This window comes from Dreissena polymorpha, chromosome 6 (assembly GCF_020536995.1).
Source record: "Dreissena polymorpha isolate Duluth1 chromosome 6, UMN_Dpol_1.0, whole genome shotgun sequence".
Classification (NCBI taxonomy): Eukaryota; Metazoa; Mollusca; class Bivalvia; order Myida; family Dreissenidae; genus Dreissena; species Dreissena polymorpha.
In genome coordinates this window covers 100,987,251-101,013,622 of record NC_068360.1, presented here as the reverse complement: position 1 = coordinate 101,013,622, position 26,372 = coordinate 100,987,251, and the positions used below count along the sequence as shown (strand labels likewise).

General features: G+C 34.5%; 3 protein-coding genes across 3 annotated transcripts in view; all 3 read right to left on the bottom strand.

Annotated features, from left to right (window-relative positions):
* Positions 1-3,077: 3,077 nt before the first annotated feature.
* Positions 3,078-26,372, bottom strand: part of LOC127836095 (uncharacterized) — a 198,551-nt gene continuing 175,256 nt past the window's right edge. The window contains exon 2 of the mRNA XM_052362551.1: positions 3,078-7,191. The gene's annotated coding sequence lies outside the window, so the exon portion shown is untranslated. The remainder of the gene's footprint in view (positions 7,192-26,372) is intronic.
* LOC127836088 (uncharacterized) lies at positions 7,173-10,444 on the bottom strand. Its single transcript, XM_052362539.1, has 3 exons — positions 10,066-10,444; positions 9,392-9,666; positions 7,173-8,992 (listed from the first exon to the last, which is right to left on the bottom strand). The coding sequence occupies exons 1-3, from the start codon at positions 10,354-10,356 to the stop codon at positions 7,423-7,425; spliced, it is 2,136 nt and encodes a 711-aa protein (XP_052218499.1). The 5' UTR covers positions 10,357-10,444; the 3' UTR covers positions 7,173-7,422.
* Positions 10,890-26,372, bottom strand: part of LOC127835949 (uncharacterized) — an 82,633-nt gene continuing 67,150 nt past the window's right edge. The window contains exons 2-6 of the mRNA XM_052362368.1: positions 25,989-26,372; positions 22,610-22,768; positions 22,070-22,283; positions 11,095-13,262; positions 10,890-10,910 (exon numbers count right to left, since the gene is read on the bottom strand). The exon at positions 25,989-26,372 is cut by the window's right edge and continues 265 nt beyond it. Of these exons, the coding sequence (XP_052218328.1) occupies positions 10,890-10,910; positions 11,095-13,262; positions 22,070-22,283; positions 22,610-22,768; positions 25,989-26,372 (2,946 nt within the window). The remainder of the gene's footprint in view (positions 10,911-11,094; positions 13,263-22,069; positions 22,284-22,609; positions 22,769-25,988) is intronic.

The window sequence follows — 26,372 nt, the reverse complement described above, 5'->3', positions numbered from 1 at the left end:
TTGCGAATAGGGTCGCGACTTCACTACGATGTGTAAGAATCTACTGCGACTGTACTACGAACGATGCAGATCGGTCACGACTAAGCAAGGACCTCACCGAAAGCACCCATGAATTAGGCGCCAATATTTATTGATAATGATCAATCTGCAATATTGAGTTCCACATCTTGATCTTCAAAATCCATAGGAGGCGGCGTTGCTCTTTTCGGAGGACTTTCTGTGCTTTCTTCTTCGATTGTACTCTTACTTATCTTCCCCTCCCCTGCCCTTGCCTTTTCTTGCCATTTTTTATTATAAACAAATTACCTGTTATTCATACAAAGCCCAAACAACTGAATGACTGAAAAAAAAACGAGAAGCCCTGTTTATATACCACACCCATTCTCCAAAAATCGTAACTGTTTCGTAACTAAATCGCGAGAATCTTAGCGGGCTCGCAACTCACTCGGGGTGAATTCGCGAGAGTCTTGACAAAGTCGTAGCTGATTCGTAGACAGATCACGTAATCACCGATTTCCCGATTGAGTCACGAATTACCTACGATTCCATTACGACGCCCAAGAACGCACTATGACGCTGTTACGAGTCAACTGCGATTAAATTCAGTCTTGGAGGTCCTGGCCAAATTTTAAACACGTTTAAAATCTGGTCACGATTTTTCGGGAGCTCACGAGTTGCAGAAATCATTTACGACCGGCCCATGACTAGTTACGAATGAGTTAGGACCTTCGCCGATTGAGCTACGAATGCCCCTGACCTCAAAATATTGGAAATCGGGACAAATCGTGGGGAATCGGGTCGTAGTGGAGTAGTGGTATTATACCCCTATAAAAGACCGCTGAAATTGTGACATTTTTAGCAGTGATCTACTCAATCTACAGAGCAGCCATTAAGAATAAGATTTAAGACGTTTTGAGGTAAAGTCGTAAGGAAAGAATTAGCATGATCTAAAATCAATGCACATTGCATGATTTAAAATGGGTTGCAATTTGCCAATATCTGGCTGAATAAACGTCCATGTGATCTCGTCTTTAATTATCTATGGAAATAACAAGTAATAAAACATCTAACTGGTATTTTTCGTTTTTAAAGGGACACTTTTGGATGAAATCTTGATTTTATGTTATAATTAATGCAGACGAGACTGTTGCAGATTTTTCCATTGTTGAATAATCTAATGTAACATGGTCAAATCGAAAATTTTGCGTAAATGAATCATTAAACTGAATTTGCGTATACTTCAATGACGTAATTTAGGCGTGCGAACACCTGTTCAATTAGCGACTATTTATATTGGAGTGTGGTAATCAACAAATCAATAATATACAGCAACTCTAACTTGCAATAAAGTACACATTTCAAATCGTTTAATTCTTATAACCCAAACAGAACTAGTTACAAGCCATAGACGGTACATATTTGCTCGTAATAACCAATGAGAATTATGTGATATATACTTACTAACTTTATTTACACGATGTGAAGCGAATACTAGGGACCGTATTCCTTATCTTAACGACTAAGTATCTGGTGATAAACACGTATTTACTCTTATTTATTTGGGCCGCGCCATGTGAAAAAGGGGTTTAATGAATGTGTGTAAAGTGTCGTCCCAGATTAGCCTGTGCAATCCGCATAGGCTAATCAGGGACGACATTTTCCGCTTTTATGATATTTTTCATTTCAAGAAAATCTCCTCTTAGCAAAAATCTAGATTAGGCGGAAATTGTCGTCCCTGCGGACTGCACAGGCTTATCTGGGCCGACACTTTACGCACATGCATTAAACCCCCTTTTCACAGAGCGCGGTCCGTTTGTATTTGTCTGTTATACGAGACATGGTTACTCGATTTAACCACTAAGTGTTTTATGATAGAAACAAATGAATTCGTGTTAATGAATGTATTTATCTAAAGGAAATGTTTTAACGGATTATTACCACAAACTATCCCAATATAAAAAACTGATATAGGAAACCTTATATTAACCACTAAACACGTCTTGATAGAGACAATTCTGTTGGGGGATTAACGACAACGTTGTGATCTGAAGGAAAAGAACAGGAACGAGTGACAAAGGACATATTTATATTTCGTTTATATAAGTAATATATTCATTGATAAGTATTTCATAGTAAAACATCAAATGACCTTTCAATTAGACCATGCAACACAACATGAGCGCATGTCAAATATTCAACTTACGGCATAACCTGACAAAGCATTGAGTCATAAAAAATAATATAGTCCTAAAATAAAACTAAACAACAACAACAATACTGGTGGATTTTAATAACTATAAAGATTACTTTATTTTCTTACATATAATGATGTATTGTTGCACATGACAATTAGAATGTGTATTTCAAAGACAAGTTTTATGAAAATAAATCAGTAGAAACGTCAACAACTAATTTAAGTATTATGTAATGTAAATATACATTTAAATAAGGGATAAACCAAGAAAGTATGTGTAAACTTAATATTAAACCAGTTCAACAAATGTATGTGTGTGTTGAAGTATTGAAACAGTAATACGACATTTTGATTTTTTATTCTTTTTTCGCATATGCCCTATTGTTATGGTATTCTGCACCTTAAATCTAAGTTTAAGGAAAAAAAAACAATTCAAGATTATCAGACCTTCCAAAGTAAAAATCCTCACTATTTATTTCCAGATTTTTATCTGGAACATTTATACACAAATTTCACTTATATGAACGTAAATATGGTGCAGGCAAGACTTAGTTGGTAGATATTGCCATACTAATACATAACATTTGCCTTTTAAAGAAGTAAATAAGGAAATACCAATGTCACGTATTATGGCTTGTACTTTTTTTGAAACCGTATTTTCATAGTTGTACACACTTACTTGAAAAACGGTTGGAGTGACTGTCATTTTTGAAAATCGGATTTATTACACGTATTTCACTTCTGACATCTTACTGACGCATGTGATGATGCATTTTTACACATATCAATGCATCCAATACTTCTATAAAACAGCGCTTTAATAATATTATATTACCTTGTAGGTACATTGAATGTAATACGATGTTTTAAATTATGGATACACATGTTACACAAACAAATAATATACATATATGACAAATGACAAACATTACACGGTCACACTTCATAATAATACAATAATGTAACAGTTGAACATAACGCACATACACCTGTATGTTAAAATATAAACGCGAGTTCAACACGAACATCCGTCAGGGGCTAAACTAACATTTGAACATACAGGCTTGTATGTGGACAAACGTACGTGTACACCTTTTGAATTCAATGTGTGTTTTATAAATAACCAACATTAAAACTAATCTTACTGAAGACGGAGAAATAAAATATTATTAGATGCATGCAATCTTTGTACATCACACATTTTCCTGTCTGTCTTTCCCGAGTCAACGCACTTACATGTTTACAATATACGCTATGGTGTAGTTTAAAACAAATTAAAAATACTAATAAACATATTTGTAAGATAGCTAATGAATTTTGCGAATTGGTGAGTTTTATTATTGACCATACGTTTATCTGCACAAAAGTGAGTGAAATTCGTATGCATTCTTTTATATTTAAGAATAATCTCATGCATTAGATTGTCATTGGACATGTATTTTAATGCAACCTTCCAGTAATACACCACACCAACGATTTGTATAAGTTAAATACAGATTTGTATTTCAAAGGTAATGTTCGAGAGCAAACGAATTTACTATTGTACATTTAGACATTTAAATACAGATTTTATTCCACAGTGTTAAAGTTGCAGTTATACATGGCGTAATGTTATATACAAGCACATACTTGAAAATAGATATTAAACATCAAAGGAGCCTTTTCACAGATTTTGGCATGTTTTAAAGTTTGTCCTTTAATGGTTTATATTGATAAATGTAAACAAATGTAAGCTCCATTAAAAGAAAGATAACGAATATAATAAAAAAAAGAAAAAAAAGTAACCCTCAACAGAACTCGGACCACTGACCCTTATAGTAAAATTCGATCGTTTAGACCACTCGGCCATCCGTGCTCATACAATGAGTGATGTATTTTATACTTTATATAAGCAATCCTCGTAGTATCACAAAATATAAGGATGACAACAGAACTCTCCGAATTATTCAATCGACGATCGTCAAAAGATGCATATAATCGATATTTAAGAGCATGATAAATGCTCAGTATTACTGTTTCCTAACAAATATATATCTATATCATAACTACAACGAAAATTTGCAAATCTGAAATCTTTTTTTAAATTTTGTCAATTTACCAAAACATGAAAAGGCCCCTTAAAGATTACTAATTTATACAAAAAGTACAAAGTACTCACACAAATACATGCACACATATTATAATTGTTAAATACAAAACGATGCACATGGCTGATATACATCATTGTAGCATAATCTTACTACAAATAAAGAAAACTCGTCCGATTACTTTTCTAAGTCAGAAGCACATCCAATACATCGACATCGGGTATTGAACAATAAATTACATAAATGTCATAAAAGTCGAAATACTTTTTACACATACAATATTAAAACTATATGAGTTATGGACAATACAAAACAACAACTGATATTTAATATATATATATATACACACAGGTGCACTACAGATAAACTTTCGGTTCATATAGCATATTGGGTTATTTGACAATTTCAAATACTATTCGCTGACACTAGATTTAAATGCATACTAAAGTATAGGATACATTCAACTATGAACTGACAACATGTTAAACAAGTAAGATGAAACTTCATAATTGTTAAAGACCTCCTTATTGACAATGTTGAATAACGATATATTGTATTTTCATTAGCCTTATGTATCACGTTACAATAACATTTTTTTACTTTAAATCAACTATTATAGTGCACACTATATAAACACCTGTAGCTAGACAATAGTAATGAAACAATTGCATATGTACACAAAAATAGCTGAGCCTGCACATATGTTCTATATTAAAGGAAATGTGTTTTTAAATTTATATCTAGTATTCAACATGCATTAATTTGATGTCAACGAATGGAAACAAACCGAAAAATAAATGTAATATGTACATACTAATCCATAACTAAAATGATTTTACTACAAAAAGAAGGTCGCCTACAACAAAACTGACTCTAAATTAGTTTTATATTATGCAGTATTACTTAAATTCATAATACCGTTTTAACAAATCTAATGTACAAAGCTCTTGGTTGGGCATTCACGATGGTATAGCGTGATGCAGATAAATAAAACCACTGAGGCCAGTGTTTAAGAGACAGTGTACTGTATTCAGTGTACTGTATTCAGAACCATGTTTGCTCACTTGAACGATACGAATCATAATACAGAATTTTTATGAGTTGTGCACATACTATTTAAATTGAGGGATTCAGATTTTATGTACAATGTATAAACTGTATTTACAATGAATTTTCATGAATATTCCAGATGTCAACGGTTGGAGATGATAAACGGTAGTTAAACTTACATCATGGAGTTTGATAAATAATGACAAATCCAGATGAACAAAAACACACAGAGAATAATATCAATTGTTTAAACGAAAAAGTAGACACAGTTACTATACAAAAACCATCATATTTCAAGTTAAAGGATATTAATGAACATGTGTACGAAACAATTTACAATTGGAAAATCTTATTACGCAATATATTACATATTTTTAATTTGATATTAATTTTCTCAAGCGTATTATACATATTTAATTGTTGGAAGGATGACAAAATATACATTTATAATTTATGTACAATACTGTTATGTTTCTTCATTACTTAGTATGAATTATCAACATATTGATCAAGGCAGGCAATGATTTATTACAAACAGCTCCTGTTAACAATGTCGTCATACTAATTACATTTATTCAATATTTACATGTCTACAGCAGACAGCTGTAAGAGAATACATTTTGGTCCAATATTATGTATAATAAGCATGACTTTCAAAATTCTTTCGATACAGCATAGCATTACGTGTAAATAATAACGGCACAATAGAAATGTCAATCCGATATAAGGGACAAAATAGCGCAATAACAAACTTTTGAGTACACTGAATCATGAGAAAGTATAGGAGCCGTCATCGTGTAAGAAGGGTGGATCTTGAGATACAAGAATTGACGTCATCATGAAATCACTGAGGCGTTTGGAGGGATGACGAAATGAACAGATGGACCTGATACGCGCCTTGTGACGTCATCCTCGGAGCGGGGCGGTCGCTTAGACTTTTGAAGGTACGTCAACCTGGGAAAACATGGGCCTCGAGACGTACGTTGATACTTCATCATTCGGGAAGATATTTTTAGGCCTTTGAATAGACGTTATGTTGGGAGCAGAGAGGATGCTGAGACATTCTGTTGCACATCATCGTAGAAACATACGCTGAATGTTTGGATAAGCCATGGTACGATTTTGCATACAGGTGTTTTTGTCAGTTTGTTGCTTCCCGACAACGCCAAAAATCGTCACAAGAACGCTAGGGTCGTTCATATTCTTAGGACGGCCCGGATACTCATAATTGCGTGTTCAATACATTGTAAAAATCAATAATGCCACTTGTTTATGATTGTCATTTCGGAAAAACATTGTCATGTTTCTACGTTACCATTTGCACGTTATATTATTGTTTAATGTCCGGTTGCATAAAAGACTTATTTTCTTTGAGAAGAAAATGCAAGTTGTTTTGACAATATCTGATTAAAAATATCGCACCTGTGTGAAGATTTGAAACATGTATTTGCAAAAGTACTTGACATTTTAGTACATTATGAGTGCTACGAATCACAATACTATCCGATATTTGAAATTCCACGGGTTTGCCTTATTATAAAATCGCTTTTAATTAATTCATTAAAAAAACATTTTCTGAAAGTGTAAATCTAAGTAATTTCCAGTATAAAGCATATCTAATCACTCTTAATAATAGGTTATGTTATTTCTTAAGATGTACAGATAACGGCTGAAATGTTTCTCTTTACAGAAATATGCCGAGCATGGTATTGATTTATATCATTAAATCAAAATTGTGAAAACTTAGTTTTAGTCATAATTTTTAGATAAATAATAATGTATTAATATAACGGTTAACGTATCTGATCGTTTTAGAATCTATTTTTCCGAAATGTGTTTTTATTGCATATAAATATATACCTTAATGAATAGAATATGCGTTATTCAAAGGGAGATAACACAGAACCTTTTAAATTATATATCTCTGACAACATATTTATAATATATGCATAAAATTAGTTAATGCGATAACTCAACATTTAGGCATAAATTGTAAGATAAGACTCCCTATAATATTTCATGAAATCGGTCACATACACAGACGGATACAAAAATATTAAAGGAGCACGAGTTAATCGAGCGAAATGAATGTTATCTAAAATGAAATTTGAGTCGAATTTTACAATAGTGCAACCACATTCTTGAATCAACATATCCCTCTCTCCGTAGTAAATGCTTATCAAAATCGTCATCAGCCTCGTCAGCGGTAGCAGAAAGAGTAGCAGCAGCAGCAACAGCCCCCCGAAAATGTCGTTTGTCTACAACTTCAAACTTTTGCATTTCAACTGACTCCATTTTACAAACTTCGTGTGTAATTCTCGTATAATCATCTTCCTTCCCTTCAACACGGAACAATAATTTACATTGTACGTTATGTTGTGCGGTATACATGCCCTGTACGAAATGTTGTAACGATAAAGGTGAAAATGTTGTGTAAATTATAAACACATACTGTATAGATCCCGGTAGTTTCATCTCCATATATTGTTTTAAACAAATTCTTAGCTCCTGCAAGTGGTTGAGTAGAGGCAGTGTCTGTGACAGCATGTCAGGATGTTCGATTTGCGTCATGTTCAGACTGGATGTACTAATTTTGGGTAACGTTTCATACAATCCAGAGGAGTCCTTCGTTAACTCCAATTTAACATTCGACAAATCTTCACATTGCAAAATAGGCAGTTCCAAAGCCATGGCATTTGACTCACCACTCGATACCAGAGTATATTCATACAAGTACAAACGGACAGTATGGCCTAATGTAGACAGGTGTATCATCAAACTTTTCAACCAATCTGGTGAACAGTAGCCATCACATAAAATCATAAATTGCAGAGTAGATGGTAATTTGTGATCAAAACGTGTCATGTGAATTCCCTTGAAACGAATTTCTTTAAGCATGGTTAAGGAGCTTTGTGTCACCAAATCCAGGGACGCATCGTCATTAGCTGTGAGTAACAGAGAATCTATATTCGTACCGCGTAACAGTTCTAGGAGGACACTACTATTTTGTTCAACGTTCAGTTTAACATGAGATAAGTTACACGACCACAACTCATTCCTAACAACAGTAATATCTGTCTCCATTCCATTGTCTGAATCATTTTGTTTTACAACAAAATCAAACATGTTACCCTCAACTTGATGGTGTATTTCAGACAGCGTGATCAACAAGCTGCACAGCCACTCAGGTGAACATTCGCCATCATCCAAAGATATACACAGCAATGAAGCAGGCATCTTGAGATCACAACGACCCGTATAGATCCCCCTCAAATAAAGCTCTGTTAGCTTGTTAAGCGTGTGAAGAATCTCGGATGCTAATGAGGCACTATCAGCCGTTCTCAGGTTAAGGATCCCTATACTTGTATCACGTAATATTTCAAACAGTTCCTTACTGCCAGTTTTCACTAATATCTCAATATTGGACATGTCATGTGTCAGTAATTCATATCGCAAGTCTAATAAATATGAATGTGATTCGTTTTCACTGGCTTTTTCATTTGACTTCAATACAACATCCCACAGCTCACACTTGACCTGATGATCTAATGAAGACAGCGTGATCCACAAGCTGCACAGCCACTCAGATGAACATTCGACACTCTGCAGACTAATACACTGCAATGAAGCAGGCATCTTGAGATCACAACGACCCGTATAGGTCCCCCTCAAATAAAGCAATGTTAGCTTGTTGAGAGTGTGAAGAATCTCGGATGCTAATGAGGCACTATCAGCCGTTCTCAGGGCTAGGATCCCTATACTTGTATCACGTAATATTTCAAACAGTTCCTTACTGCCAGTTTTCACTAATATCTTAATATTGGACATGCCATGTGCCAGTAATTCAGATCGCAAGTCTAATAAATATGAATGTGATTCGTTTCCACTGGTTTCTTCATTTGTTTTCAATACAACATCCCACAGCTCACACTCGACCTGATGATCTAATGAAGACAGCGTGATCAACAAGCTGCACAGCCACTCAGATGAACATTCGACACTAAGCATACTAATACACTGCAATGAAGCAGGCATCTTGAGATCACAACGACCCGTATAGGTCCCCCACAAATAAAGCTTTGTTAGCTTGTTGAGCGTGTGAAGAATTTCGGATGCAAATAAGCCACTATCAGCCGTTCTCAGTTGAAGGATCCCTATACTTGTATCACGTAATATTTCGAACAGTTCCTTACTGCCAGTTTCCACATATATCTCAATATTGGACATGTCATGTGCCAGTAATTCAGATCGGAAGTCTAATAAATATGAATGTGATTCGTTTCCACGGGCTTCTTCATTTGACTTCAATACAACATCCCACAGCTCACACTCGACCTGATGATCTAATGAAGACAGCGTGATCAACAAGCTGCACAGCCACTCAGATGAACATTCGACTTCCTGCAGACTAATACACTGCAATGAAGCAGGCATCTTGAGATCACAACGACCCGTATAGGTCCCATACAAATTAAACTTTGTTAGCTTGTTGAGCGTGTGAAGAATCTCGGTTGCTAATGAGGCACTATCAACCGTTCTCAGGGCTAGGATCCCTATACTTGTATCACGTAATATTTCAAACAGTTCCTTACTGCCAGTTTTCACTAATATCTTAATATTGGACATGTCATGTGCCAGTAATTCAGATCGCAAGTCTAATAAATATGAATGTGATTCGTTTCCACTGGCGTCTTCATTTGACTTCAATACAACATCCCACAGGTAACACTCGACCTGATGATCTAATGAAGAAAGCGTGATCAACAAGCTGCACAGCCACTCAGATGAACATTCGACACTCAGCAGTTTAATACACTGCAATGAAGCAGGCATCTTGAGATCACAACGACCCGTATAGGTCCCCGACAAACAAAGCTGTGTTAGCTTGTTGAGCGTGTGAAGAATCTCGGATGCTAATGAGGCACTATCAGCAGTTTGCAGATTAAGGATCCCTATACTTGTATCACGTAATATTTCAAACAGTTCCTTACTGCCAGTTTTCACAAATATCTCAATATTGGACATGTCATGTGCCAGTAATTCGGATCGCAAGTCTAATAAATGCGAATGTGATTCGTTTCCTAGGTCTTCTTCATTTGATTTCAATACAACATCCCACAGCTCACACTTCACAGGATGATCTAATGAAGACAGCGTGATCCACAAGCTGCACAGCCACTCAGATGAACATTCGACACTCTGCAGACTAATACACTGCAATGAAGCAGGCATCTTGAGATCACAACGACCCGTATAGGTCCCCCTCAAATAAAGCTTTGTTAGCTTGTTGAGCGTGTGAAGAATCTCGGATGCTAACGAGGCACTATCAGCCGTTCTCAGGTTAAGGATCCCTATACTTGTATCACGTAATATTTCAAACAGTTCCTTACTGCCAGTTTTCACTAATATCTTAATATTGGACATGTCATGTGCCAGTAATTCAGATCGCAAGTCTAATAAATATGAATGTGATTCGTTTCCACTGGCTTCTTCATTTGACTTCAATACAACATCCCACAGCGCACACTCGACCTGATGATCTAATGAAGAGAGCGTGATCAATAAACTGCACAGCCATCCTGGAGAAATTTTGCAATACGACAATGCAATACACTGAAACGTTGAAGGCAGTCTAACATTCCAAAGACCACTATATGTTCCACATAAATTTATTACCTTTAATTTGTTTAGTGTGTAAAGACGGTCCGATGCTAATAAAAATCCATTATCCGTTTCAAATTGAATTTTTTCCAGATTCGTTGCATTTAACTCGTCCGCGCCTTCCCCGACGCATAGATGGAGTTTAGACATGTCGCATGATACAATGCACCGTCGCAGCTTGGCTATACAGATATCAGATTTTTCTGTGGTATATACTTCGCCCAGATTGCAACGGACGGGGTGGCTGATTTGGGACAAATGCACAAGTAGCCGTGCAACAAACTCAGCAGAACATCTACTTTTTAGTAAACAGAAATATTGTATATTGGAAGGCGGAAACATATCGTCGTAAAAATCAGATTCTTCTATCCGCAAAAACGTTAGGTTACCCAGGGATGGCAGCAGCCCGGAAAACAATGACACATCTTTATTTCCGATTAAAGTCAACTGTTTTAAGTTAAGATTATGTAATGCGGATATAATACCCCGAGTTCCTGACGTCTTCAAGCGCTCAATACAATGTTTTGACTGTTGAAGGCATGTGAGTATCTTATTTTCTGGAAGTACATTACGTTCTAACAAGAGTGTGCGTACATTGGACTTGTTCATCATTAACATTTCCAATAAATCATCGTTTGTGTTCTTGTTTAAATATGCATGAAATGTGAAATCTCTCATCTTTAGACAAGTATGTTTTTGTCTGCTGACTTTAGCCTCGTGATAACAGCTAACCATCATCTCCTGCAATAGCATAGATATAACCAGACAACGCATGTCGGACGACAAGTTAATACCGATCTTCAATTTCGATTTCGTTTTCGTATTAACGACGGTTTCCTGAAATGTTAAAGTCGTTCTCGGGTCATATGATCCTATTATTAACTCCTCAAGTCCTGCGTTTACGTTGTTGAGGACGTCTTTTGTTAAATGCGTTATTACTTTATTAGCTGTCTCACACTTTAGTCCACTGAGATAAATAATTACCTGACAGATTTCTAGCACATTAAAATTACTTTTGCTTAACACATCCGTAATTTTGTCCTCCGATAAAGTAGCGATATGAGAAGCAGCAAAGAATTCCTGAATCGTTTCATGTACAAATGAAATATGTGATTTGCACGATGCCGCTGAAAATATATGCCGTTCATTCAAAACCCCCGATTTAATGGCAAACTCGAGTTGTTCATTTGACAATAGTTTAGTACTTAACAGTTTATGTCTGCTAAATACAAGTGACTTTTCGGAACCAAACGTGTATTTAAATGCCATCCTTGCTAGTGCTTTACAAATCTTTGCGTGATGCTCAAAAACGTCATTTTCCGATTGAATGTCTTCTGTTAACCCCTCCTTTGGTAGCTCCTTGTTGAAAAGGGTGTATATTAGAACTTTATTTATTTCGCATAATGATCCACTTAAAAACGTTTTGTCCACCCACAAATTAACTAGGAGTGTAAGCATCCAAGGAGACGCCATAAAATGGTTTAAATTACGTTCCTCTACGTAGACCATAAATTCTTTATATGACACTTTATCGTCTTCCGTCAGAGAACGTAGCATATTTTGCGTAAGCTGTTTGGGGTCAGTAATTCCAATCGCTTTTATTAGTGTGCCGATTTCAGAATCTTTGATACGCTTATCAGCCATTTTCCCGGGTCGTGAAGTTGTTAAGACAACACATTGCTTGGATAAAGAATACAGTTTCGGTATAGGGTTTTCTTTTGCGTGATCTGTCCATTCGTTTAAACCATCCATTGTTACAAGGCATTCCTCTCTTTCCATGATATTTCCAAGTAAATCGTATGCCTCCCTCTGCTTTTTTTCATTAAAGTAAATTTCATCAATAATTTGTGTTTTGATCATGTCTACTACTTTACTTTGCCCAACTGAGTCTCGAAGTTTTATGTGGAATAAAAATCGGAAATTCTGCAATGTTTCTACATCAATAAATTTAGAGCTTGGCTCCGGATCTTTTGAGCATGAATCGCACCAGTCAAGGACCAATTTAGCAAGGAACGTAGTCTTGCCCATTCCTGGATCTCCTTGTATGGTTACTCTGTCGCTCAATGTGGTGTTTTTATAAAACATGTCCTTGTATGTTTCTACCTTTTGTTCCGTATCTCTTTGAGATCCGTTTTTCTCGATTGCGACATGGTGAAATAGTATCGGTACAAATATATCCATAATCGATTTCTCGCGACCATACCATATTGGCGAAACAGGTAGCATTTTCAATTTTTTCTTGTAGTATTCTTTCAACCGTCCTAAAAAATCTGAAAATATATTGAATATTGAAAGTTTGAACACCAATTAAACAAACCTTATACTTTAGAAGTAGCATGCTTTCGCTTCAAAATTACGTGTTTAATTTCATTGATTGATGAATTTAGATAATGCCACTCACAAATTATCAGTATCGATGCGACAGATATTTATTGTCATCATTTTATGTCAAAACATGCCACCGGGTACAGGATTGATAGTTTTAATTTCAATTATGAACTTATTTTTCACATCTCTGTAATTTAATGAATGTGTAAATTATAAACGTATTTACAGACGAGACGTAAAATGGAAAGAATCATATCAATATACACATCCAAACTTGCTTTGTTGTGTATGTTTCGCGACGCAAAATCACATTGGCATACTGTTCAATGCGGCGTTTCTTATCGTTCTATAAATATAATAACAGCTTAGATGTTCATTAATGAAAACAACAGCTTGTTGGTCGGATGCTTATTATCAAACCATACGGTCTAAAAAGAATTATTATCATTTACATGACTGCATACTATAATGTATAACTTAACACTAAAATTAATAATGGACCTTTGCACTCGCGGAATTCTTGTAAATAATATGAACAGAATCAGATTTGATAATATGTATACCAATTTAGACCTAATAAATCCCTAGTGGTTTAAAGGGATCTTTTCACGCTTTGGTCAATTGACAAAATTGAAAAAAGTTGTTTCAGATTCGCAAATTTTCGTTTTAGTTATGATAATTGTGAGGAAACAGTAATACTGAACATTAACCATGGTCTAATAAAGCCATTATATGCATCTTTTGACGATTTTAAAACCTAAAAATTATAAAGCGTTGCAATGCGAAACGATTGAATAATTTGGAGAGTTCTGTTTTTGTTGTTAAATTTTGTGAAACTACGAAGATTGCTTATATAAGGTATAAAATACGTCAAGTACGTGTACTCGGCGGAATAGCTCAGTAGGCTAGAGCGTTTTTACTTCAGGACTCTGGCAGGACTTCAGGGGTCACTGGTTCGAAACCTGTTCCGGGCAATGTTCTTTTCCTTTTTTAATTTTATTCTTGATTTTTTACTGGAGCTTTTACGATCCAATGTTTACATTTATCGATATAAAGCATTTAATGAATAAGTTAAAAAAAAGGCCAAAATCTGTGAAAAGGCCCCTTTAAATGTGTTTTTTTTAAATACAAACGATGTTACCGAACTGCCTTTAACCGTGAAACGGTGTTTAATCATTTGTCAACAGAAAGCCCCTTCTTTCAGCAAATTACCCCAAAACGTTGATTTTTCAATTCAGTCGCCATTATAATCTTGTAGGCCCCTCGAATGTTCGAATTTAAATAAAACAAACAGGCTTATAAACAGTTCCTTTACAATGACCTCTCATTTTGACCAGAATGGGTGGGTATACTATTGATTGAACGAACATCAGAGACGTAAGGAGCGGGGATGGGGGTCCGACATTTGTTGCCATTTAATGTCCAATTTAAACTACATGTAAACTTAGTTAAAAAGCACTACAATAGATCGTACATCAAATATTACACCTCTCATCATCGCAGTTTTAGATAATAAGGTTTTTAACGTTATTTACTATATAATTTACTATATAACTGATATAATATCTGGACAATTACTTTTTATTACATGCTCGTTATGAACAAACTAAGAAGAGGAACACTTTAATTTAGTAAACACCAGGTGTCAAATCATTGGTCATCTATATATAATATAAAAGTCTTTATAGATAAAATGACCAATATGGCGTGCAAGTGTTGACACAGATGACCACTATGAAACGTCACATGCCAAATACCGTAGTAGTTCCAGAGATTTGAAAACATATGACTGTATACAACAAGTTTGACCTCTATATTGTTAGTTTATAAGCCCATGAACATGGTTAGAACAAATGTAGAAGAGGAAATCTATGTTATGAGACAAACGAAATACTAAACCCTTGCCCTTGCAGTTTCAGATTTTCTTTTAATTTATCGATATATTTGCAAGTGTTAATAAAGTTTAAACACACATGGTTTAATGCCCCAATACAATGATACATGCCAATAAAACCAAACCTCTTGGCGTAGCAGTTTCAGACAGTTTTTTTTACAATATACATGTTGTTAAACGAATAGCAACATGGATTGCGCCAACTTTGACCCCAACTTTGGTTATTACCGAATAATTCTATATAAAACATGTGACATTTGGGGTGTTTCCAGTTTTGACGTGATGGACATGATTCGAAGAAAAAACCCAGAGAAGACCAGTTGACTGTTACACAACAAATGTTAAAGCCCTTGCGGTTATGGTTTGAGACAAGAAGATTTTAAAGTTAACATTTTAACATCTGTATTAGCTCCGGATACCTAGCTATGCACTGAGACCTCACACACCTTTGTTCGATATAAACAATTTATTAACTTGACAAGATGAACTATTTTAAAATATATGTGACTTGGCAAAAAGAACATTCTGAATAAAGTTTTTAAAAATTCGAGAAATATATTTGAACTCAATATAAGTAATAAGGTTTAAAAAATATCTGATAAGGCACATTACACAAATTCACTCTCAGTTTGGTCAATAGTCATAAATGTGGCATCAAGCATGGGTGGACAGTTTTTGTAGGTTGACGTGGTGATTTAATTTGTGGATGCACCTGATCGAGATTGTAGTAAATATTATTATGACAAACATTCTAACCAAGTTTATGAAGTTTGAATCTTAATATAGAGATAAAAAGACTGTTTGCGAGCTAGAAGCAACTGTAATAAATTGTTGGGTTTCTCGCTGAGTAAACTGTTATTGTCACATAAAACGTTCCCGAATTAAACTGATTGTACGTATGGGGAACAGTTATTGCGTTAAAAGCAAAATGCTTATGGAGTTTAAGGATTCGGGATTAATGCTGTCGAGCTATAAACAATAATTGTAACTGTATACAGTATGGTTTTTTAGTGTTTTCATAGTGTTTAGTTTGCTCGCAATATATCATATTCTCAAATATATTACAACGATGTTTTTTATTATTCTGAGTACTGTAATGTGCATGTATTTTTGTATGTTTGGGGAGTTTTTTTCGGTGTCACTTTACATATTGTTAATAGTACATGTATAATGTATATTGTATTGTTGAATTTCCGATACATCTGCCACTGAACTTAATGTATGAATATATAAAGTACCGTAACGATGAATCAATTAATGTGTGAATGTGAAGCCATTTGCATCATTCGATACTTTTCCCACTAAGTATATCCACATAAAACTCGTTCAAAACGTGCACAAATAAAACTGAGTATGCATAACGGGAACATTGTATAAGTTCAATGATGTATCGTTTGCAATCGTAAAATAATTGACAACGATATTTGTTTTTATACTGAGCACCATTATTCAACACAAGTTATAAATCCTTGTGTAAAGGTCTCTTTTATACTTCTGAAATGTTTTTTAACACAAAATTACATGCATTATATAGATAACCTTAGATGTGTATTCGCTTTAAATAACATGTGTTGAAAACTACAAATATGCATTTAAATATTAATATGTTTATAAAGTGCTATAAAGAAGGAGTCATGCATGTGGAATTTTGAGTGATTTTTTTTTTATTCAGGACGCACATGGCCAGATTAAACTCGTCAAAATAAATATTCTTACTTAGTTTGGTCAATATTGAGCCATATTAAACCACGAATTAGTAAACATATTTAGATAAAAGATTATAAAAAAGGAGTTTTAAAGATGATAGATATGTTTTCCTTTGTCAGTTCTCTTAAGTGTGCATGGATCCGTAGACTTGTCACTGGAAATGGCAAATGGATTATAAATATGTGGCAGTCACTTTCCTGAAAATTTAAGTAACAGGATACAGAATGCATTTTTGAAGGATACATTGAAATTATTTGTTGAACTTACCAGGAAAAAAACCTTCAAAAATGAGCTTCGGCTACATAATTCACTCTTCTATAATCTAGAAAGAACAATTGGTAACAAACGTGTATTTTTTAAATCATGGTTTGGCAAAGGCATCCATTTTGTTATGGACTTGATACAGAATGCTGAACTCCTATTTTTTTACAATTTTAATGACCTTTGCCATATTACAACTTCAAAACAAATTATTTGCTTTTCCAATGCAGTATTAATTTAGTTACAATATATAAGAAACTATGAGGCTCTACTAAAAACTTCTTTATGAAGCCGTTTATCCCGACAAATCTACGGTCCATTTTAGTTAAAACAAAGGGTACAAAACCGATGTGTGATATTTTATCCAAAATCCGTCCTTGCCAGCATGTTAAAATAAATGGCCAACTGTTTGTAATTGTATTGAAACAAAAGATTGTTTACATATCTTTTCTATGCCTTTTCATATTACACGAGATACCAATTTACAGTGGTTTCAATAGAAAATTGTACACAGAATCATAGGTACGAAGTCCTTATTCAAAATAGGATATGCAACTACAGCACACTGCACCTTTTGTCAAACTGTATGTGAAACTATTGAACATATTTTTGGGGAATGTAAGCACGTAAATAAGTTGATGACAGAGTTGTTTTCTGAATGCAGTCTTTATTCAAATTGCCTGAATATACCCTCCTTTCTATTGGGACATGCAAATGCAAATGGACCTTTACATTTTATATTTGTTTTGATCAAAATGTTTATTTAAACTTGTGAAATGAACAAAACTATACCGTCTATTAAAGCAGCTAAATTATACTTGTCCTTGCATTACCATATATTAAATGAAGTTAACAATGTTAATGTTTTGCGTCAAAGTAAAGATATGGAACTATTGTTACCTCTTTTACAGTAGCCGTGATAAGGGATATAAAATTTCGTGTATTGTCAATTATTTGCTAAACCAATATTGTTTTTATTATAATGTAGAAGTTACTGATAATCAAATTTTTAAAATGTGTTATTGTACATGTGTATGTATATATTGCTTGAAAATCATGTACGGTGTGGAGTGGGATGCTCTCGACCCTCACACACCTGTCTGAGGATAATAAAAAATATTGAACGGAAAAATAATATTGAGCCGTAGAAATGATTCTAGTGTGGTAACAATGTTTTTCAAAGATTTGACATAATAAACTAGGGTTGGATAAAACGAGTCAATTTCAAACTTGGTCAATTCATTCAATAGATAGTTTATATATAAATGCCAAAAATAATGAGTTATAAATGTGGCCTCTAAAGTGATACAATGGTTTCAGTGTCAGGACGCAAATTATCTAGATTCATACTCGTAAACATAAACATTCTGACCAAGTTTGATAAATGTTGAATGGTATAAAAAATTATTTATACGATATGACCTGGTCACCTGGTTTTGTTTGAAGCATATAACATATATTCGAACATGGTCTATATACATTCTGACCAAGTCTTATATGGATAAGATAAATGCTTGCTTCCTCACGAAAAGCATCACATTAATTTGTCCTAGGACCTTACCTAGTTCGCGGACGCATATGATCAGGATTCAATCTCAAACTATATATTTTCTAAATTAGAATTCGGAGAGAATTGCATTAACATTGGGTGAAACAAGTGATCCATAGCGCGATAACTAGCTGGAATTGAAAAAGCTAAACTACGACATACGACGAATGACGAAATAGCGTGATCATAGTAACATCACATTAGCATTTCGTGCTAATGAGAGCAAGCAATTAACGGACGCGCTGATTAACTGACCAAAGACAATACGGTTTAAAAAATATTTTGATCACTGTTCGTTAAAATCCCACCACAACATATTGCAAGAAGACCATGATAGCCCTGAAGCACTAAACTGAGTTTGATATTAATCATAGTCAAATTTTTATTTGGCGACCTTACATTTGAATACATGCGATCAAGTACAGGTTTTACAAAGAATCAGTCTGAAATATGACGTAATTAATGGATACAAAGATATTTTGAAATATGACATGATGATCTGTTTTTTGGACTTTCCTCTCGGCCTATAAAAGTTGAGCATAAACATTCTAACAATTCGATATCTAGCGTCGTAAGAAGATTTGACCTGATGACCCGGTTGTTAAACGCACATGATCCAGATTGCAAATCGGACTACAATCGTCCAGAATAACGTTCTAATCAAGTGTCATTTAGATTAAGTCATAAATGTAGTGTCAAGCCTGGTAACAAAGTGTTTTTATACGTTACCAAATAGTGACCTAGTTTGTGGACGCACTTGAAATGTAAATACGTCATAAATGTTGCCTCTACAATGATAACACGGTTTTACATCTTTGGATCGACGTTTTCTAGATTAGAAACCGAGTTAGATATTCTTACGGCACTCAATATCGTGATTTTTTGTTCAAGATTGATTTCAATTTGATGCCTCTTACAAGCCAACAAATGAAGACCCACGACGTACGACGACATACAAACGTCGATTAACATATGTAAACATAATCACTTCCTTCATATGAGTGCTTAACATTTGTCACTCCGTGCATACGTAGAAAATGCAACAACATTGCTTTAACAAAAAAAGTTGCATTAATACATAAATTGATATCACCATGTGAATTTAACTTGTTTCAACTATTCTAATGAAAACCGTTTGTGAAAGTTAAAGAGACATGTCAAATCATTACATCGATAATACCAACAGAAAACTTCAGACTGAAGTATTTTATTTAGGTTAAATGATAGTTGATGCAATATTGATATTCCGATGGGAGTTTTTGTGTGTGTTTTTTCCATGCGATTTCCCCCATTGTCTTTGTGCGATTCTCCATTTTTTTGTATTCGTTTGTTTATGCTGTATTATTCATGTTAAGAATTGTTTAACTATTTGTGATGATGTTCGTTCAATTTTCTTTGATAGCAAAAATATAATACAGTTTTGATATCGGTAAAAAATACCATGGGGAATACCCCATTGAAAAACACGAAATTCAATGGAGAATAAAACAACAACATAGAAAGGTTATTTTGAACTTGTAAATTAATGTTAATGAAAAATTGTTTGCACGTGAAAAACTGTTGAAACACGTGATTCTAACTATTATTCTAATTTCTTCATTTTAGGTGGGTTGATACACCAGAAAAACATAAAATTAATTTTAAAATCAGTATGTCTTACATAAAATTTCAGGAGCGCAACAGTGCAATCGGCATGTTGCAGGCTACTTTCTCGACATCCACACTGAAGCATCCGATCGTAACGGATGAATGATTTCATCGTTTGCTTGTGCATATTGTAGTCAAATAATCACATGTACAATTTTAAATCAAAATATTTACTCATAACTAAGATATTCAAGTTTGAAAAATGCTGCATTCGAAAAGTCATCGAGTGTAGTTCAACGCGATATGTAATTCAAGTTTAATTTCAATTACATCATCAAAGGTGGGATTTTACACCAGGAAAACAAAACATTTATGAGATCTACAATATGAATAATATGAGCGCATTTTTAAAAGCCGGTCGGTCATTAAGACGTGTAAGTGAATGCGTTTTACAGTTCATATTATTATTTTACGATGTACATTTTGCGAATTTTACCTTTTCAATGATATTGATAATTTGTTATGTTTGATACATAATTACAGGAGCCAACCTGTGCTTAGTTCTGTAGTAATCAACCAATGACTAGTTGTGTATGAATAAACAAATGCCTATATTTGTAGGAGGCTACCAATACCTAGTTGTGAAGAAGAAAACCAAATGCCTAGTTGTGTAGGAATCAACCGAAAGCCTAGCTGTGTAGCAATCAACCAATGCCTGGTGGTGTAGGAGTTTACCAATGCCTAAATGTATAGCAGTCAACCAATGCCCTGTTGTGTAAGAATCAACAAATGCGTAGTTTTGAAGGAGTATACCAATACCTAATTGTATAGGAATCAACCAATGCATACTTGTGTAGGATTCTACCAATACCCAGTTGTGTAGGAGTCAGCCAATGCCTGTTGTGTAGGAGTCAACCAATGCTTAATTGTGTAGGAATCAACCAATGCCTAGTTGCTGTAGGAATCAACCAATGCCTAGTTATGTAGGAGTCAACCAATGATTAATTGTGTAGGAATCAACCAATGCCTAATTGTTGTATGAGTCAAGCAATACATAGAGCTGTATGAATCAACCAATTCATAGTTGTGTAGACGTCAACCAATTCTAAGTTGTGTTGGAATCAACCAATGCCTAGTTGTGTAGGAGTAAAACCAATGCATAGTTGTGTAAGAGTTAACCAATGCATAGTTGTGTAGGAGTGTGTCAGTACCTAGTTGTTTAGGAGAAAACCAATGCCTAATTGTGAAGCAGTCTAGCAATGCCTAGTTGTGTAGGAATAAACCAATACCCAATTGAGTAGGAGTCAAGCAATGCATAGAGCTGTAAATCAACAAAGTCCTAGTTGTGTATGAGTCAATCAATGCTTTGTTGTGTAAGAGTTAACCAAACCAAAGCCTAGCTCTGTAGGAGTAAATCAATGCCTAGATGTGTAGGAATCAACCAGAACCAGGTGGTGTAGGAGTCAACCAATGCTTAGTTGTGTACGAATCAACCAATTATTTCACTATTAAAGAAATACCATAATGTTAACTACATCTTTTCATTTCATTTGAATTTTGATTAAGTTACTTAATTGATTAAGTTAATTAAGTTACTTAAGTTCAACAAATCAATAATTGTGAAACATTAACTGCGAAGGAAAATTCAAACGGAGCGTCTCCAATTCCAATATACACATACAGTTTGTTCCAAAATATGAGTTGTATGTGACTGATATGTGATTTAAAGTGAAATATAAAGTTAGATGTACCTTCACAGGATTGCTCGTAGTCTCTTTCACGATCAGGTGCCAATTTACGTTTTTCGGTGTGTTCATCAAGTTCTCGTTTACATTTGTCCGTGTGTATCCGTATCTCGGCAAGAGTCTTCTCAGCTATAGTGTCAACTGTCTTAAGTTTCTCTTGAACAGCATGTAGTAAATGAATCATTTCCTCGGTAGTTATCTTCAATCCGTCGTTTTGCAGCTGTATTAGAAAAAACGGCATCTTCAGATCGTTTCCATTTAATAACTTTATCTTCAATAGCATGTGTAGTGTTTTTGTATGAAGTTTTAATAATTTTCTAAGAGATGATAATTTCAGCTTCTCATATAACATCAACATCATATAAATGATCAGCTGTGTCTCGACTGAGCGAAGGAAGCTTATTTGACATAAAACACTTCTTTATATAGTACAGGTCGATTGGTTTAGTGTCGCTTTCATAAAACATGAATATAGAAGTTAAAACCCCTTTGTGGATGATATCATAGCTTACATTAATTCAATTACGGTTTAAAAATAAAGATCACCTTTGCTAATTTCTTTACAGCATCCTGTGCTGCGACATCTTGTGCTAGACACGTTGGGTCAGACAGCAGATTAGTCAGTGTTGTGAAGATGTCTTGGAGATCTGCGTCTGTCAGTTTACACTGAGAGGAGTGACGGACAATCCTGCCAATGTCACGTGCCTGAAAATATAAGCATTTCTCGTATGTTTTGTAGTATTGTCTGATGCTCTTGCGATAACCTTTTGATGCATGGTTTTGAAAAGTCATATAAAATACATCGATTCCAAAAGATAGTATGCGGGCACACATTTTGTGCATAGTAACGTTTTGTACGTATCAAACATTGAATCAAATGTACACAAAATGTTGCCTTTATAATATATATACATTCTTACATTAACATTCCATTCAAAATGAAATTATTAATTCGAGTGTTCCACATTTTTCTGCAAGCTTATTATCATGTATATGGTACATTTAATAATTTGATATGATGTGCAATGGGTGTATCATAAATGAAATCTACGTAACCACTTAAAAATAGTTTGGTAAACAACGTCTACAGTTTCTTACCACCTATGCAACAGTTTCGCTGGCTTGTGATATATGAATGACAGTTATGTTTTGTAAGGTTATGTTAGACTATGATAATCACGTGACCCTTAAGCCTTTCCAGTATTAGGGCGCAGGCATTATCTGGAGTGAATTATCATTATGAATGGTTTCGGAAGGAAATGCCTCTGACATATGACATACCACGTGATACCAGTTACTTTATTTGAAGAAATAATCAGTCGAGACTACCCTTGTTTCAACAGTTTCTTTAATGACACTCTTCAGTTTGGTATAAGATTACAGATTACAGATATGTTGATGACATTTATAAAGACACAAGCTAACGAAAAGTTTGCCTAGTATTTCTAAGATTACGATTATATTTTTTTTGAATACGGTTATGTTCCTTTTGTATATGTTATGATCTTAAGTTTAAAGTGAATGGGGTGGGCATTATCAACGTTTGGAAAACGAAGAACACGCTCTAATAGGTTGGCGCTAAGAAGATAATTGCAGTAGCGAATTATTACTTGATATTGAGGATTTCGTGGTACGTCATCCGTGCAAGACCATATAGCTCGAATTGGTAACACTGATTGTTACGCCGTCAGCGCGAATGAAAAAACTTTAATACTGTTGGTACAAGCTGGTTTAATATTTTACACATACATGCTCAATAGATGTAAAAAATTTAACAATCATTATTAAATTTGTTTCAACAAATATTTTGTACATACCTGCCGATTCATTAATCATTCTGCCTTAACATTTATTTTGCAATTCAGTATTGGTGGTTAATGATCAACTTCAAAAGCATCATAAGCATACTACATTAGTATGCATATAGCATTTTTCAACGAAAATTGCTGATGATAACACAAAATTATTTGTTTTTCAAAATGTCCATCATTTCACTTCAAAGTTTCAGTTCAAAAACGTCGAATTCAGCTTAAAATAACACCACTCCACTGTCAAACGACACCACTTATTATTAAACGTTTTCTACGTTGCATAAAACATCTTATACAACTGTACTTTTAGTGATCCCTAAAAAATTAAACCTTTATCTAGCGTCTGCAAATCTGAATGGCAATGCAAATGGGCTGGCAATATTAGAAGAAGTTGTACAGGTCCCAGAACGTACACAATGTTGATTAATGTAGTAATTCATATGCTTGTGCAGAATGCTAATGCGGATAATGCTGCCAGTCTAATATGCGTGGAGGTTTCAAAATATAATTTCGCAGGTAGTTTGTATTTCGCAGAATTCGTCGTTCACCCACCCAATAACTCGTTTTTGTTTTAATAAATTTACACGAAACCCAAACTTTTCCCAGTGTCAAGCTTTTCCGCGGAAATACAATGAAGCTCAGAATAATCACACACCTGTTATTTTGTTTTAGGCACATTACATTTCAATAAAACATACATTATGCTATATATTATTTTGGTTATATGTTCAGTTTAACGCCAGATAATATGTAACACTTTGACGTTGTTGCAATTGACGTCATGTGATTGTGACGTAATTTTCTTTACTTTATTACAAATGTTTTACTCCTGATGAAGGTTTTTGACCGAAACGTTGAGTAAATTGATCTTGAAAAACGATGAAGTAGTTTCTCTGTTTTCTATAATTATTTAACAAAACATACAAAAATGCAAACAGATAAAAAGATGACCTAATGGTAGCTCACCTTCGACAGTGAGACAATAAACATGCATATGCATATTTTCTTATAGATATGTTATGCATGTAGCTTCATTCTAAGTTCTACTACTCTGCATGAAAAACGTTTGATATGATCTAAGACAGTAGGTGAACAAATTGAAATTGAACGTTACAACATTAAATAAAACAAGTGACCCCAAGTATGGATCCAATTTTAACATCCACGTAGATTGGTTTGAATTATTGTATTAGAAGATCACTATGTGATGTCGCCCAACAAGTACTAAACACATAACCCTTGTTGTTTCAGAGAATAAGAGGTTGTTAGGTATTTAATAAATTAAAAATCATGTGATCATAGGGGCCTGATCAGTTTTGACTCCATTGGAATGATTAAAAACAAACTTAGAAGAAGAAAACTATGCAATCTTTCATACTTTGTGTTTTAGAGATTTGATTTCCCATTTGCAATCTATTTTAGCTCCAGCTATGAAAGAGAGTTTCAAACGGATTAAAACGTAACGTTTGAGAGGATCTATTTACACAAACAAAAATGTAATAGTGTTGTTCTAGTTCAATTACACATTTCCAATGTACGGTTTATCACATGTGCTTATATATCACTTTTTGTTTAAACTCTTTATTGAATTTGCTGAAATACTTCTGTTTAAATTACTCGTTTTACCATGCATATGACTTACTTTCGTATGGTGTGTCAATATATATTAATATATTTTGTATTAGAGAGATAGTATACACCAGCCAGCTAGAGGGGTCGTACTTATTTATTTAAGCTTAATTTCAATTGCTCTGTGCATGGGTCCTAGGTCTATTCGTTAGTCTCAAGAATCATGTTGATTAGACTATTTTACAGAGTATAAAAGCTTCGTATTAAATGGCAAACTACATCTAAATGAAAACTGTGTCAAGTTGTATGCGTATTTATTTAATCGAATTACGCTACAATTTTTCGGGTTAAGTTTTATTAAGATCTGACCAGGGGTTGAAAACGAGAGATCGTTACAAAAGAAGAAGCGCACGCATCTCACGCATGCAGTGACGTAAGAAGAACATCACAGCATCCTACAAGCTCCCTATGATTAAAATGTGCTCAGGTGAGCTAATAAGAAACTTGGCTGGGCAGATGGGGATAATACATGATAAAACGTTTACCTTTGTCAGAAGACAGGGAGGACTGTTCTTTCCTGCAGCTATTGGGAACGAAAACTTGGTGTTAAAATGTTTACAGTTCATCATAAAACTGATGATTCCGTTAAAGTCTGTATCTTGTATTGAACTCTTTCCAGAATATCCGTCCGGAGGTAAATACGCCTTGGCAATTTGCCAAGGAGTTGTTGCCCATAGGGTCGCCGTGGTATTCTTCCATGAAGGAATCGCATATTTGTGTTGTTTTTCAATTTCGTTAAGAACTTTATTGCACACGTTATCAGGACACGGTCGTGGTTGTTTTGCCGCGGTATCATGCATAGCCGTACATGCGCTCTTTGCGCCTCGTTTATTGCATATCCCTTGTGTAGGGCATTGCAACAAGTTTGC